At 51.0% G+C, this 16,491-nt stretch overlaps 1 protein-coding gene across 2 annotated transcripts in view; it reads left to right on the forward strand.

The window, feature by feature from the left end:
• LRRK1 (leucine rich repeat kinase 1) overlaps window positions 1-3,639 on the forward strand; it is a 119,520-nt gene extending 115,881 nt beyond the window's left edge. For both annotated transcript variants that reach the window (XM_088024966.1, XM_088024967.1), the window contains exons 33-34: window positions 239-340; window positions 2,219-3,639. In XM_088024966.1, coding sequence (XP_087881092.1) covers window positions 239-340; window positions 2,219-2,396 — 280 coding nt within the window. In that variant the 3' untranslated portion in view covers window positions 2,397-3,639. The remainder of the gene's footprint in view (window positions 1-238; window positions 341-2,218) is intronic.
• Window positions 3,640-16,491: the final 12,852 nt, after the last annotated feature.

The following is a 16,491-nucleotide window of genomic DNA, read 5'->3' on the forward strand; positions in this document are numbered from 1 at the left end:
ACCCCCCGGGAACCACAAGGTGGAGTCCTCCCCCATCCCTGGGCAGCTGCGATTCAGTTTCCCCGCTGGGAAAGGCCTTGGGAGTGGGGGAGGCCGGCTTTGGAGGCCTCCCAGTAACTCAATCCTCTCTTGCCGAGTCGGCGGGCTGGTTGCCTTGCCTCTGTGCCCAGCAGCTCCATGTGCCCCGCGGAGCACGGCCCTGGACAAACGCTTCCCCTTCTTGGTTTTGGTTTCGCAGGCGCGGCGGCGACGTTATTGTCATCGGCCTGGAGAAGGAGGCCGGCAGCCAGCGGGGCCGTGTCATCGCCGTCTTAAAAGCCCGGGAGCTGACTACACATGGGTAAGCCTGGGGGCGCCTTCTTTAGGCCCCCAGCTGTGGTGTGGGGAATGGAGGCCCCTCCGCCAGGCACCACCCGCCCCCCCCCCCCCCAGCACAGTGGCTTCTCGCGCTTCTGTCCTCCACAGATAAATGCCACAGTGGCCGTAAGGCAGAGAAGGAACAAGGTGGGGTCCTCCGGGCAGCTCCTCGGGGCTCAGCAAATACCAGCAGAACCGGGCATCAGCCATGGGTCATGGCAGGCTGTTTCTGGGGTTCCCAGTGCACCTACGGACCAAGTGTCCTGCCTGGGGTATATGTCTCCAGGGCCGGAGTCTAGCTACAATTGAAACGGGGAGCCGGGCGATTCACTGTCCTTCCCACCGAGCAGGAGGGCCCTTCCTGGGGTGCTCCACCTGCCCAGATAGCCCCTAGGGGAGCCACAGACCTGGCACCCACCACCCCTCCCCATACCCAAGCCCGGGCTCCACCATGGCTCCATACCCATCTGTTGGGGGGTCCTACCAGGAGGCAGGCCAGACTCCACTGCGCGGGTCATTCTGGGGCAAGACAGCCTATCTGGATACAGGGTGCATGGCTGTGGGTGTGAGAGGCTGGTGTTCCCAGGGTCCCCTGGCAGCCAGCAGGATCCACGCCTCACTTGGTCTACTGAGCCCCATTCTGCAAATCTGCATTATGGAGAAATCCGATTCGGCCTGTTTGCCCCAGAGCAGGACGACGGTGAAAGGGGAAACAATCTATGGCTGTTACCCTCCCTTGCCCGAAAGCACCAAGTGTTCTCCAAGAGTCACCAGATCCATGGACCCTTGCTCTGCCAGTGATTCCAGAAACAGGATTTGGGTTTTTTGTTTTTGTTTTTGTTTTTTGCTGAGCCCCGGCTGGGTTTGTGGGCTGAAGTAGTTACAAGATCAGAGGTCGGGGGGAGGGGGTGGCTTCTGGAGAACCAGGCGGGTCTGTAGAGCCCAGGCCTGTGGACCTCAGATCGCCCGTCATTAGTGTCCCTGAATTTTTCACTGGTGGTGTTTTTCCTATTCAGCCCCCAAAGGCAGGTTTACCGGAAGCCAGGCACACTCTCTGTAGGGAGAAAGCAGCCCAGACGGCAGCTGACGGGAGGGCCGTAGCCCGATCCCACCAGCTTTTGGCCGCACATCTGAGACATTATTCCCGCGGCAGATAGTTAGTGAGTGTCCGCAGCATGCAAGACCCCGAGGACGCCAGAGGCCCTGCACGTCATACCGGTTTGCGTGCTGGCCACAGGGCAAGGCGGGGAGCGCTGGGGACGTGGGCTGCCCGGTCCGGCCAAGGCCCAGCAGGAAACGTGTGGGGTGTGCACAGATCAGCAAAACAATCCACAGCCTCAAAAAAACAAATGCCTCCGGTTAGGGCATGTTGGCACGGGTTTCCGTCAGATCTACCACCCTGCATTTCCGAAGCACTGGGAACATGGCGTAGGAGGAAGAGCCGGGCCTGAGCTGACGGCAAGGGAACTGAGTAGGTGCTTCAGATCCACTGGAGGCCAATGACAAGCAGCAATCAGAGTTGATGGTGCTTTCTGGACACTTAGGGGTCGGGGTCCAGTGACAGAGGCTACCTGTTCTCATAGCATCTGTGGCCTTCCGTGGAATGAGTGCCTCACAGACGGTTCCCACGCACATGAAGGGATGCACTAGGCTCTCCTTCAGTTAGGAAGCCTCTGCCCACAGGCGGGACCCCCGGGGGAAGCAGGTGCATCAGAGCACATCCCTGTTGCCAGGCCGGGATGTCCAGATGCACCCCCCACCCCCGCCAGGCTCCCAAGAAGGTACAGACTGAGGGGCCTGGCCCTGATCAAGTGGGGACCCCTGGAGGTTTTCTCAGACCCCCCCTTCCCTCTCTCTGTAGGGTGCTTGTGGACGCAGCCGTTGTGGCAAAGGACACAGTCGTGTGCGGCTTTGAGAACGAAAACACTGAGTGGTGCCTAGCTGTCTGGAGGGGCTGGGGCACTAGGGAGTTTGACGTTTTCTACCAGTCCTATGAGGAGCTGGGCCGACTGGAGGCTTGCATGCGGAAGAGAAGGTGATTCCTGTGGAATGACGGTCGTGGAGACCTGGCTGCCCCGGGCCAGTGGCTTGACCCCCCTGCCTGCAGCCTGCCGCCCCCCTGAGGACCCAGAAGATGGACTGGGTTCGCCCATGAACCACTTGCTGCTAGAAGTGCTGAGAAGTTACCACCCTGGCCGTGGTCTGGGGGGCTCCCCGGTTCTCCAGGGCAGAGTTAGCTGCCTACCTCCATTCTCCCATTGCTGGTTTTACAACCCAAGAGAAGCTGGTGGGGCCCAGTTGGGAGCAACTCCCCCTGCCTCCTCCCTCCACTTCCAGGAGCAGGAGAGGGGGATCCCGCTCCGCACTGGGTCACACAAAGGGGGGCTGGGTCTTCACGGCACCGTTCCCTCCCCAGGTCTGGGATGGCATTACACTAGAGGCTCTCAGTTGGGGAGCATTTCGGGGCAGGGGAGGAGGGGGCCGTGACCTCTGCCCCTTCCCCTAGTGGCCTCCAGGCTCTCAGCGCACTTCACAAGCCCCTGGGGGCTCCGGGGCCCCAGGGCCCCGCTTGGGCAAGGTGAGATCAGATGTCTCCTGCTCAGGAAAGTCTCTGTGTGAGAAGCCCTCAGAAAGACCCTCGGGGGGGAGTGCTGCCCAGCCTGGGGGAATGAATGAGTTCCTTTAAGTGACCCAGCCGGAAAGCCAAGAGCTAACGCAGGGCTCAGAGCACCCACTCAGCCTCTACATTCTTCTCCTGCCGACAAAAGGCAGGGGAAACTCAATCATCAGGACTTAAGAAAGGGCCGTGTGTTTATAGCTTTGTAAAGTAAACTTGGACACAGCTGAAGCACAAGCCCTGTTTGTTTGCACATAATAATCTTGTTTATCACTTTAACAAATTAAGTAATAGCTCGGTGGTTAGGCCCCGGTTGTGAAATCACATCATATGGGGCTTCTACCAAATTATGCATTTGCTCAGCATTGACTACACACATGTACAGCAAAATCTAAAGAGCAAAATTGTTAATGGGGGGTTTATGGGTCTGACAGCGACCGTTTTTATAGATTATGTACACACTCGCACACGTACCACATGGTTCCCAAGAGGAATCACTTAAGGCTGCTGACCCCAGAACGGCGGTGTGAACATGAGATTGTACTCCAGTTCAAGTTGTTGACCTTTTCCTAAAATTAAGTTATAAAAATCAAACTTAAGATTGGCTGGGATATGCGGGCAAATGTGGTTCCTTTTATCTGAAAATAAACCGATTCTCTTGAGAATGATGTCACGGCCTGTGTCTGCAGAGCGTGTAGGAAGGGCACAGGCTCTATCCGACCCAGGCCCACTCGCTGCCGGGGTAGAATGGGCACCCCCCCCTTGCCCACAGCTGCCCCCATGCAAGCAGCCCCCTAGCAGCTTCCGTAAGCAGAGACAGCCACCCTGTCAGCCTCAGCCTCCCCACTTTCTTTCGCTGGCCTGGGCATCGAGTCCAACAGGGCCTGCGAGGCCATGCCTCCTGCCCACATCCCCACCACATCCTGCCCCGGTCCCTTAGCTGGGCCTTGGTGCTCACCGCTCTCCTTCCCTTCCCATCCCAGCGCCCCGTAGCTGCCCAGTTGCCCCCCAAATGTAAACTGGGTCCTGTCTTTCCCCTGCCCCCATCCCACCCTCTACAACCTGAAGCCAGACTGCTAGGCTGATGCTCAGGGCCCCCACGATCCCATCCTAACCCGCCTTTCTGACCTGGCCTCCTCCCAGCGCGAGGCCCAAGCTGCTGTGAGGAGAGGCCAGGCCTTTAGCCCACGGCCTCACGGTGCCGGCTTAGGGTAGCTCTTCACAAAAGTTAGAAACCATACAGGAAATGGTTTCACTACATAAAAATTAGAAACTTAAATGGAAAAACTACCACAAAGTCAAAAGACAGTCAACTGGGAAAAAAATATTGGTGACAAATGAGAGAAAAAATAGCTAATTTATCTTATATACAAAGAGTTCGTACCTATTGATAAGAAAGAGGAAAAAGGAAAACAGATAGAGGACATAAATAGCACTCAACCCCCCCCCCCCGCAACAGTCAGGAAGTAGTCATGAGGACAGCAACAAAATGTCATTTACTATCCTCATGTTGGCACTCCTGCGGAGATCTGAAGGCACCACGTTGGAAGATCCACATGTGCAAAGGCCCTGTGGTGGGAATGAGCTGCTGTGCTGGAAGGACAGATGAAGAGCTGGTGGGGCTGGAGCGTTTGAAAGAAGGGGGAGGGTGGCGCCTGGGTGGCTCAGTCGTTAAGCGTCTGCATTCGGCTCAGGTCATGATCCCCGGGTCCTGGGATCGAGCCCCACATCGGGCTCCCTGCTCTTCGGGAAGCCTGCTTCTCCCTCTCCCACTCCCCCTGCTTGTGTTCCCTCTCTCGCTGTGTCTCTCTCTGTCAAATAAATAAACCCTTAAAAAAAAAAAAAAAAGAAGGGGGAGCTCAGAGGCCCGCTAGGCATGGCTTTGTAGGGATGGATCTCCATCAAAGCTACTGGTAGTTTTAAGCAGGGATGTTTGATGACCCAATTGTCTTTAAAAACCACTTCACTGAGTGCAAAGTGGGCTAAAGGGGAGCTAATCGACAGTTGGGCCACGCCTTAGAGCTAGCAGGCCCACTTAAGCATTTGATCCTGAACTTCCCGTGAAAGGGCCCAGTGCAGCAGAACAAGAGTATCATTGCGGCATCACCTATAAGTGGCCCCAAACAGGAAACAACCTAAACTTCTAGCAGGAGGAAAGTCGAAATTGCCTGAACCTCCAACCCTGCCGTACTCCGCAGCCGGTCAGAGAAGGGGGCGGTGCTAACAGTCCTGCTCTGACATGATCTCCGGGGTATAATAAATGCACTGTTTTCCTAAAAAGCAACTCACAGTGTGGTGTGTCTAGAGTTACTATTTGAGTGAAAAATGTACAGTTCCACAGGCACGCACAGGGGAAATATCCCAAAGGATGCCCAAGAGTCTGGTAGACATTGGTTGCCTCTGGGAAGGAGAATTGAGGGCTGGCGTAGAGTGGAAGGTCCTTCGCTTTTGCTTTATACTTTCCTCGCTGCACGGTTTGAATTATATATAAGCCTTTCCATGATGGTAAGCCAGGCTGGGAAGGGACTTCTCCCCTGGACCCCAGGAAGGACACACCTTGGCCTTGGTGTGCAGAGGTCATGGGAAGTCCCCATGGAGGGTATCAGACCCAGGGGCGGGGCCAATAATCTGTCACATCCATCTGACCTCAGGGCATGGCTCAAGCAGAAACCCCACCCCCATCCCCCCCGGCTGTCTTTGGGATGTAGGCAGAGAATCCCAGGCTGAGGAAGACAGGTGGGAGGGACTGGGGACAGTTGACAAAGGCCAATGGACTCTGACCCTGGTCTGCCCTTGCCCTGGTATTGTGCACATGTGCAGCCCAGCTGCCGGTCAACAACCTCGCCCCCCAAGGAGATGAACACCCAGCCTCCTCCCACCTCCCTGCACCAGGGAAAGCAGCAGCCTTTCTTACGACCGGTCACTGGCTGGTCACCGTCTTCCAGGGCCACTGATTACTCGGAGTCTCTGCAATGCCCCTACCTGGAGGTGCACTAGGCCCCACCTCCCTGCACAGCCCCTCCAACAATGGGAATGGGTCCTGCTTTCTCTGCTGTTCCTCTTGCAGAAAGTATCTGCTGAACCTCCAAGGAGGCATGGGGACACAGAACCCCCCCACTAAGGCTACAGAAAAACAGCATCGTGAACCCTTCTAGATGCCAGCAGACTGATGCCCCGGAAGAAGCCACAGCTTCTGGCTTGTCAGGACCTGGGGCCTCAAACCCTCTGCCTCCCTGAGTACCTAGTGATATTTCCCATCCTGGGCAGAATGGAGCAGCCTTAAAGGAAATAGGGGCGGGGAGGTGGGGGCAGTTAATTAAAATAGCCCTTACAGAACCTCTGGCAGAAACTGCTCAGTAACAGACCCTGCTTTTGCTGGTGCATCATTTCTCAGCCTCCCTTACAGGGAGCGGTGGGCCCTGGGATGGAGCTCAGCCAGGGATGGTGTGGAGATGGCTGAGGACAGCTTCAGGGAAGCACCATCAAAGGGCTGACTCAGTGGGAGCCCCTTCAGCCCTGCCCCTGCCTCCCCGGTCCTCAACAGAGCATGAGGGCAGGGCCTTCTAGGGATGCCAGGAAAACCTTGGAACAGTGATGGAGAGGCAGCCCTCCATGCCAGCCCTGGATGCTGACCTCCAGTCTCCTCATTGCCTCATGGACCAGGAAATCACTTCCTTGTTTAAACCAGTATTTTCCAACTCTCCACTACTAGCAGCCCAGTGCAATTCCTAAATATTCAGGTATATCCTCCACTAGCACAACCCGAGCCCCAAGGCAAACAAGTGATGCTCTCAGGCTGTCCTTAACAAGCTCAGGCAGACGGACCTGCGCAATGATGAACTGGAACATTCTGTGGCCAGACCTGCCCCAAAAGTGGACATGGTCTATAGATCTTTTCCCTGGAACAACCTACAAAGAGGTCAGGATTGCATCCTAGTCACCCAAAGGCCAGCTTTGATGTCCTGCAAGTTTAAACCTTCAACTCTGAGCAAGCTACCCCACCTCTGTGAAATGGGGTATGGGGCAAATGTCTTCTTTGTGAAATGGCATGACAACTCTCACCCTGTCAGGATCAGGAGAGACAGTGTATGTGACAGCCCCAGCCTAGCCCCCTACCAGGGCCAGGATGCCCTCCCTGCCCCCCAGTCATGACCACCCTCTCCCCTGTCATTACAATCTAGGAAGGCTCAGAAACACTTGGAAGAACTATGGCCATGAGTAAGAAGGGGGCTCATGTGAAACAAGGAAGGTGTAGGTGTTGGGTCAGTTTTATAGTGAGTACTCAGTTTTGTAACAGATGTAGCATTTTGTGTATGTTTTATCTGATGCTTAGGGTGTTTAAAGCACTGAAGGTAATCTAATATTTTAGACTTTGATTACAGCAGTCAGCAAGAGAAGAAGAAAGGAAAAAAGAAACTACAAAATAGGCAGAAGACAATTAATGAAATGGCAATAGTAAGTCCTTATCCAGAATTACCTTAAATATAAATAGATTAAATTCTCTAATCAAAAGACAATGAATGACTGAATGGCTAAAAAATAAGACCCAACTAGGTGCTGCCCACAAGAGACTTTACTTCAACTCTAAGGACACACATAGGCTGAAAGTGAAGGGATGGAAAGTGATAGTCCATGCAAATGGAAACCCAAAGAGAGTAGAGGTAGCTAAACTTAGATAAAATAGGCTTTAATTCAAAAACTGTAACAAGAAACAAAGTCATTATATAATGATAAAGAGGTCAAATCATTAAGAGTATAACAATTATAAAAATATATGCACCCAATATCAGAGCACCAAAATAAATAAATATTAACATTTCTAAAAGGAGAAATAGATAACTATACACTAATAGTAGGGGATTTCAATACCCCATTTTCAACAATGGACAGATCACCCAGACAGAAAGTCATTAAGGAAACACTGGACTTGAACTACACTTTATAGTAAATGAACCTAACAGACATATACAGAATATTTCATCCAACAGCAGCAGAATACACATTCTCCTCAAGTGCATACAGAACATTCTCCATGATAGATCGTATGTTAGGTCACAAAATAAGTCATAGCAAATTTAAGAAGATTGAAATCATATTAGTATATTTTCTGACCACAATGGTAAGAAACTAACATTAATATCAGAAAGAAAACTGGAAAAATCACAAATATGTGGAAATTAAGCAACACACACCTGAACAACCATTGGATCAAAAAAGAAATTGAAAGGGAAATCAAAAAATATCTTAAAACAAACAAAAATGGAAACACCATATACCAAAACTTATGGGATGCAGCAAAAGCAATTCTAAGGGGGAAGTTTACAGAGAGTATGCCTACAATAAGAAGGGGGAAAAATATTTTAAATAAGCAATGTAACTTTACACCTCAAAGAACTAGAAAAAGAATAAACTAAAAAATAAAGTTAGCATAAAGAAGGAAATAACGAAGATCAGAACAGAAATAAAAGAAACCCGAGACTAGAAAAACAGTAGAATACATAAATGAAAATGAACTTGCTTTTTGAAAAAAGAAACAAAATTGGCAAGTGTTTAGCTAGACTAAGAAAAAAATACTCAAATACATAAAATTAGAAACAAAAGGGGTGCAGATTACAACTGATACCACAGACATACAAAGGATCATGAAAGCCTACAGTGAACACTTATACCACAACAAATAGGATAACCTTGATGAAATGGATAAATCCCTAGAAACATACAATCTACCAAGATTGAATCATAAAGAAATAGAAAATCTGAAGAGATCAATAATGGGTAGAGATTGAATCTAATCAAAAATCTCCCAACAAAGAAAAGTCATTCACTAGTGAGTTCTACCAAACATTTAAAGAAGAATTAATACCAATCCTTATCAAATTCTTCCAAAACATTCAGGAGAGGAGAGCACTTCCTAACTCATTTTATGAAGCCAGCATGACCCTTATGAAGCCAGACAAGTACACTACAAGAAAATAACATGACAGATCAATATCTCTGGCAAACACAGCTGCAAAAATCCCCAACCAAACACAACAACCCTAATTTAAAAACACATTAAAGGGATCATACACCACAATTAAGTGGGCTTTATCCCTGGGATACAAGGATGTTTCAACATATGCAATATCAATAGATCACATTTAACAGAATAAAGGACAACCATCATATGGTCATCTCAATAGAAGCATTTGACAAAATTGAGCATTCTTTCATGATAAAATGATATTCTCAGCAAATCTGATATATAAGGAATGTACCTCAACATAATAAAGATCACATATGATAAGCTAACATCATACTCAGTAGTGAAAAGCTAAAAACTTTTTCTCAAAGACCACAAACAAAGATCCCACTCTCACCGCTTCTATTCAACAAAGTACTGGAAATCCTACCCAAAACAATTAGGCAAGAAAAATAAAGAGATCCAAATAGAAAAGGAAGAAGTAAAATTGTCTTTACAGACAACATGATGTTATATATAGAAAACCCTAAAGACTCCACATATAAACAAAAACTGTTAAAACTAACAAATTCAGTAAGATTTTAGGATACAGAATCAACATGCAAATATCAGTTGTGTTTCTATACACTGAAAATGAACTCCCCCAAGAAGGAATTAAGAAAACAATCTTATTTACAATAACATTAAAAAAATACTTTAGGAATAAATTTAAGCAAAGAGGTGAAATATCTGTACACTGAAAACTATAAACATAGGTGAAAGAAATTGAAGAAGACATGAATAAACGGAAAGATAGCCCATGTTCATAGATTGGAAGAATAATATTGTAACTATTATATAAAGTGATCTATATAATCAATGCAACCTTCATCAAAATTCAAATGGCATTTTTCATAGAAATAGAAAAAAAAAATCCTAAATTTTTGTGGAACCAGAAAAGATCCCAAATAGCCAAAGCACTCTTGAGCAAGAAGAACAAAGCTGGAATCATCTTCCTGATATCAAACTTCATGATATTACCAAGCTATAATAATTGAAACAGTATGGTACCGGCACAACAACAGACAGATGAACCAATGGGATACAATCAAAATCCTAGAAATAAACCCACCCATATATGGTCTACTAGTCTTCAAAAAAGGCACCAAGAATACACAAAGGGGAAAATATCATCCCTTCAATCAGTAGTGTTGGGAAAATTGAATATCCACACACAAAGAATGAAATTGGACCTTTGTCTTACACAATACCCAAAAATCAATTCAATGTGGATTTAGACTTAAATATTAGACCTGAAACAATGAAAGTCCTAGAAGAAAACAAAAGGGAAAAGCTCTTTGACATTGGTGTTGGCAATGGTTTCTTGGATTTGACTTCAAAGGCAACAAAAGCAAACACAAACAAGTGGGACTACATCAAAGTAAAAAGTTTCTTCACAGGAAAGGAAGCAATAAGAAAGTGAAAAAGCAAGCTGGGGCACCTGGGTGGCTCAGTCGTTGAGCATCTGCCTTCGGCTCAGGTCATGATCCCAGGGTCCTGGGATCGAGCCCCACATCGGGCTCCCTGCTCCGTGGAAAGCCTGCTTCTCCCTCTCCCACTCCCCCTGCTTGTGTTCCCTCTCTTGCTGTGTCTCTGTCTGTCAAGTAAATAAATAAAATCTTAAAAAAAAAGAAAGAAAGAAAGAGAAAAAGAAAGAAAGTGAAAAGCAATCTATGGAATGGGAGAAAATATTTGCAGACCATAGATCCAATAAGGGGTTAATATACTATATATATATATATATATATATATATATGGAAATTGTACAACTCAATAGCAAAAAAAAAAAAAAAGAAACCCTCCAAACAACCTGATTTAAAAATGGGCAAAAATCCTGAATAGACGCTTTTGTAAAGAAGATATACAAATGGCCAAGATACATGAAAAGTTGCTCAATGTCATTAATCATTAGAAAGTACAAATCAAAAACAATGGGATATCACCTCACACAAATGGCCATTGTAAAAATGTCGAAAGATAACAAATATTGGTGAGAATGTGGAGAGGAAGGAAGTCTTATACACTTCTGGCGGAAATTTCAATTGGTATAGCCACTGTGGAAAACAGTATGGATGTTCCTCAAAAAATTAAAAATAGGGTCAGTTACAGTGAAAGTCTCTGACCCGGCAACGCGCCTGTGCGTGCGTGCGTGCGTGCGTGCGTGCGTGCGTGTCCGGGGCATTGGTTGGTTTGGGGGCCGCACACAGGCCTGGAACAACAGGCTGTGAGGATAGGTTCCTCGGCCGACCTCCCACTGTGGAGAGGAGGGAGGTGCGTCAAACCCCCTGGGGCACAGCACCCCTCTGGGGGCCGGGGGCTGAGGGAGCTGCCACCCAGGGCCCAACTCCTGTGTCAGGTACCTGCCAAAGGCCTCTGGACCTTTCCTGTTGACACTGCTCGTGTGACACCCACGGACCCAAGCTGAAGGCCCATGTCACCCATACGTATATGCACGTGTGTGCGTGTGCACACACACACACACACACACACACACACCTTTTCTCACAGTGGCATAATCAGGGCTGAGGGCTGTGTCAGCCCCTGGTGGGAGAGCCCTTCTGTCCTCCAATCTGCTCAAGCCAGGGAGGAGAGCCGACCTAGAGGCCTGGTCCTGGCCATGATCCTCTTCAGCTCCTGCACACGACGGCCCTGTCACAGGCACCAGAGCTGAGGGGCCCAGCTCCTCAGGCAACAAGGCCCTATAGAGGAGTTCCGGTCGCTCAAGGCGGGGCCCGCTGTGCACAAAATCATGCCTGAACATTCCCTTCAGGCCCAGGAGGGATTGCACGGAGGTCAGGGGCCAGGCCCTGAGGAGGCCCTACGAGTTAAAGGGCGACAGGCAGGTGGACCCTGAGCCAGGGCAGTGTAGAGGTTGGGGTGCAGAGGCTTCCTCCGAACCCCAGCAAGGGTGGCACCTCCGGACGTGGGCCCTCTCAAAAAGCCAGTCCGCCCCAGTTATGAGAAGCCTCTTGATGGTGCCAGTAACACCTCGGGGAAGGCCAGGGGGCTGGGCCCCGCCTCTTGCACAGCACAGAAGGCACTCGGCAGACCCTGGTGGCCAGCTGCTGGGTGCTCAGCCAAAGGATATGCTATTTCCCAAAACATAAGAGCTCTTCTCCTCCCTGGAGCCCAGGGGAGGAAGGGAGTGGATGCGGCCTCCCCACCCCCATTCCTTACAGCCACCAGCACCCCCTGCAAGTTCGAGACTCCCCGCAGTGGTTCCCCCACCCGCGGCCAGGGGGCGCCCTGCTCCCGGAGGCCCAGCCCCTGCCCTCTCCGCCTCGCTGGGGCCTGCTCAGAAATGGATGCCTCTGGGCTCCTGGCCCTCTGAGGAGAGTTTGTGGGCTTGATGAGTTTACTTTACCAAGTATTCCCAAGTATGATCCCATCTGGGGAAGAAGGAACCCTGTGGCTGTGTGTGGACGTGTGTAAATACCGACACTCAAGCTGCTGGGGCGAGCCCTGGCGTGCCTGGGGGGCCAGCTGCAGGAGAGGTGGCGCCGATTTTCTCCTCTGGACTTCTTGGAACTTTCTAGTCGACATCTTGCGTTCTCTGTGTAATAGAAGTTTTTAAGAATGTGACTTGGCTTTGCTGCATATGCCACAGGCTTGTGGAGAGTCTTTCTCTGTGTATGTGTGGTGTGTGTGCATGTGTGTGGAGGGTGTGGGTGCGTATGGGTGTGTAGTGTGAGTCCCCATGTAAGGGAGTGTCTGGTGTACGTGTGTGAGGTGTTTGTGTGTGCATACATGCGTGGTGTGTATGGTGTGGTGTGTGTGTGTGCCTGTGTGGTGTGTGTCTGGCTGCATGAGTATGGTGTATGCATGTGTGTGTGTGTGTGCATGTGTGTGTGGTATGGCATGTGTGGATGTGTATTATATAGTGGGGGGTGTGTGTGCATGTGTGTGTGGTATGGCGTGTGTAGATGTGTATTGTGTAGTGGGGGGGTGTGTGCATGTGTGAATGTGTGTGCCTGTGTATGTGGTATGGTGTGTGTCCATGTGTACTGTGTATAGTGGGGGGGGTGTGCGCATGTGTGAGTGTGAAGGGAGTGGGTGTGCATGTGGTGTATAGTGTGTGTCCTTATATGTTTGTAGGAGTGTATAGTGTACATGTATGTGGGGTGTGTGCATGTGTGGGGGGGCATATGTATATACTTGTGTGTGTGGTGTGTCTGTGTGTGCAGGTATGGGTATGGTATGGTGTGTATATCTGGGGCTGTGTGTGGTATGGGGATATATACGATACAGGGGCGTGTGTGATGTGAGTGTGGAGGTATGGGTGTGTATGCGGCATGTGGTGTGTGGTATGGATATGTGTGGTATTTGGAGGGTGTGTGTGTGTGGTATATGGTGTGTGAGTAATGTGTGGTGTGGGTGTGTGTAGAGTGTGGTGTGTTTACATGTGCGTGTGTGGTGCGGGTGATATACATGTGGTGCAGGTGTGTGTAGAGTGTGCACATGTGCGTGTGCGGTGGTGTGCGTGGTATACGTGTGGTGCAGGTGTGTGTAGAGTGTGTACATGTGCGTGTGCAGTGGGGTACGTGGTATACCTGTGGTGTGGGTGTATGTAGAGTGTGTACATGTGCGTGTGTGGTGTGGTGCGGGTGTGTGTGGTATACGTGTGGTGCGGGTGTGTGTGTTGTGTGTTCATGTGCGTGTGTAGTGGTGTGTGTGGTATACGTGTGGTGCGGGTGTGTGTGGTGTGTGGCATGAGGTGTGTGTGGTGTAATAGGTGGTGGATACATGCGTGTGTGCATGCATGTGTAGCGTGTGGGTCCGTGTGCGAGTGTGTGCATGCAGATACAGACACACACGCTTCCCTCGCTGGTGTGTGGCTGGTGGCCAGGGGCAGGCCTGAGTTGGGCCCTGTGTCCACTCTGGGCTTTGCTCGGGTCTGAGGGTCAGCAGCACGTGCAGAACAGTCAGAAGGGTAGAGAGGGAGTCTGGAAAATCCAGAGAAAACTATTCCTGTGAGAGTCCCCAGAAAAAATAGCTTCTGGAACTACAAAGATGCCACAATTCTCTCACCGGGGACCTACTGTCCTTTTCACTGTCCGCAGCTTCTGAGACCCCAAAGGCAGCAGGAAGCACCCCTGCAGCTCACTCCGTCTCAGCCCCACAGACACTGAATTCCACAAAAAAAAACAACCTTTACACAAATAAGAAAGGGCATGTCAAGGGCTCGGTCTCAAGACCCCAGAACGACAGCCACAGAGGGGCGGACATCCACAGAGGAACCTCTGGACCACTGGGGGGCTCCTGAGCCCCCAGGCCGCTTGGCTCCAGGGTGAGGTTTTGCCTGGCTCCCCTCATTCCAGAGCCTCAGGTTAAGAGCCAAGAAAACACAAGACCCAAAGCCACACGAACGGCCACAGATACTGAGGGAGGCCGGCAAGCCCAGGCAGCCCAGGACCCTCCGTGAAACCAAATGACCCTCTGAGCCCCAATTAACAGCACGGTGAGAAAGGCAGAGGTGCAGCGACCTCCCCTGTACAGTGAGGCCCGGCTCACGAATGGGCCTGTGGAGGACCTGCCCCACCGCTGGGGTCAAGAAGAGAAGAAGCCCTGGGAGAGGCCTGGTCAAGTTTATCTGTGCAGCTAGACCATGGCTGGGGCAGAGTGCGAGGAAAACCAGTGAGTGTTTCCCAAAGATGGCCCCAAGAGCCTCCCACCCTGTGTGCTTTACCACAACTGGCCTTGACATCCCTCCCATCAAGGAGGGGAGGCCTGTGCCCCCTCCCTTGAATCCGGGGGGCTTGTGATGTGTTTACAACCAAAGGACTACAGTGGAAATGATGTCACGTGACTTCCAAAGCTCAGTCAGAAAAGGCAATGAGGCCGGATGCTCACCTCTGGAGCCCTGAGCCACCAGGTGAGAAGTGCAGCTGTGACGAGGCCGCCATGCTGGGAGGAAGCTCAAGCCACATGGAGATGTCTCCTGGTGGTGCCCTGCCCTCCAGCCCCAGCTGTAGTCTCAGCCGGCAGCCAGCACCGTGTGGGGGAAACATGAAGGAAGGTGCCTGCAGACGATTGCCAGCCGTTGGTCGCCCTTAGCTGTCACCTGAGGCCTCAGACATCACAGGGCAGAGGCAAGCTGCCCTCCTGTGCCCTGTCCAAATTCCAGACCCACAGAACCATGAGCATCAGAAGATCATTGTACACTACGAAGTTTGGGGCTAGCTGGTTACCTTCTGACAGAACCTGGAACAGGGGTCAAGAAAGGAGTTCCGAAAGCTGGGCCAATCCACCCTGTCCTTTTTCCCCTCTGTGAATGCCACCGGGTCCCAAGAGGCCATGGGTCCCTTGGAGAGCTGCCCCTCCCCCTCTCTAGCAGCTCATGACCTGGGCTCTGAGCCATGGGAGCTGCCTCCTATGTCACAGCTTAACCATAAGCCCCTGAGACCCCAGGCCCAGGGAACCAGAGTCGGCAGGTCCCGTCAGGCGGAGCTGGCCTGCGTCCTCCAGGCCTGAGGAAGGCACTGGTAGCCGAGAACTGGCCGTTCACGCTGGCTGAGCTCCGGGGCTGGATTTGCTGGGCTGTGCTCAGTGTTTCTGAGCCTGATGGATGAATGCAGCACCCACGTCCTCACGAGCAGTGAGCAAACCCCTGCCACCACTGACTGGTGACCTTAGAGAGGTAACAGGCCCTCCCTATGCCCCTTGCTGTAGGCCTGGGCTCCGCCCTCCTCTCCCTCAGCTACTCTCACTGCTTGGGAGTGGACAGATGAGTGGAAGGTTTCCAAGAAAGGGAAAAAGAATGTCAGGTTCCCAGGGGCTGCAGGGGTGGGGCTGGGCAGGGAGGTGGGTCTCCTGGACAAGTGCTTCCAGTCCCGGGAACCCGAGTGGCCCACAGCAGTCAGGGCCCCAAGATGGCCACTTTCGTTATCCACAGATGATCTTCTCTCCCCAGGCCTCGGGGAAACCAGCAACACAGATGCCTTTATTCTGCCTGCTCCGATGTCCACCAGGGGGCCAAGGGGTAGGAGAAAGGCCCCGAGGTATGGGTTTGACTTCCCAGACTGTGCAGCCGGATACAACCTTGACCTTCTCCTACCCCCATTGTGCACACGAGAATCAAAGGCCCAGAGGAGCAGCCAACCCAAAATGTGTTGTCACCAGGGGCAACCGGCCGAGGGGCTTACTTGCTCCCCAGCCTGGGAAAAAGTTGTTGTCCGGCCCAGTGGGGGTGGGTATTTGTTTTGTTTTGATTTGTTAAAGGCCTGAACCAAATCAGCTCTTTAAAATTCTGCTCCAGGACCCAGCCCCACTTGCAGACGGCCTGAAGGGGCTGATCCAGGCAGAGCGCGGACACATTCCAACAGAAACCCTCGCAGATTCCCGGACACCCGTGCGCGACTCTTGCCCAAGACCAAAGCTTCCTCCGGGTATTTGTCCCTTTCATTCCATCAGCAACTTTTATGCACGAAGGAAGTTAAAAGATTGAGTTCTTTGCTCATGATCTGATGCAGTTGCCATATTTTCTCTTCTCTGAACAGTTAGAAATCTCAAAGTGCAG

This window comes from Eumetopias jubatus, unplaced genomic scaffold, assembly GCF_037043125.1.
Source record: "Eumetopias jubatus isolate StellerSeaLion01/CBP00866 unplaced genomic scaffold, mEumJub1_p1.0 scaffold_7, whole genome shotgun sequence".
NCBI lineage: Eukaryota > Metazoa > Chordata > Mammalia > Carnivora > Otariidae > Eumetopias > Eumetopias jubatus.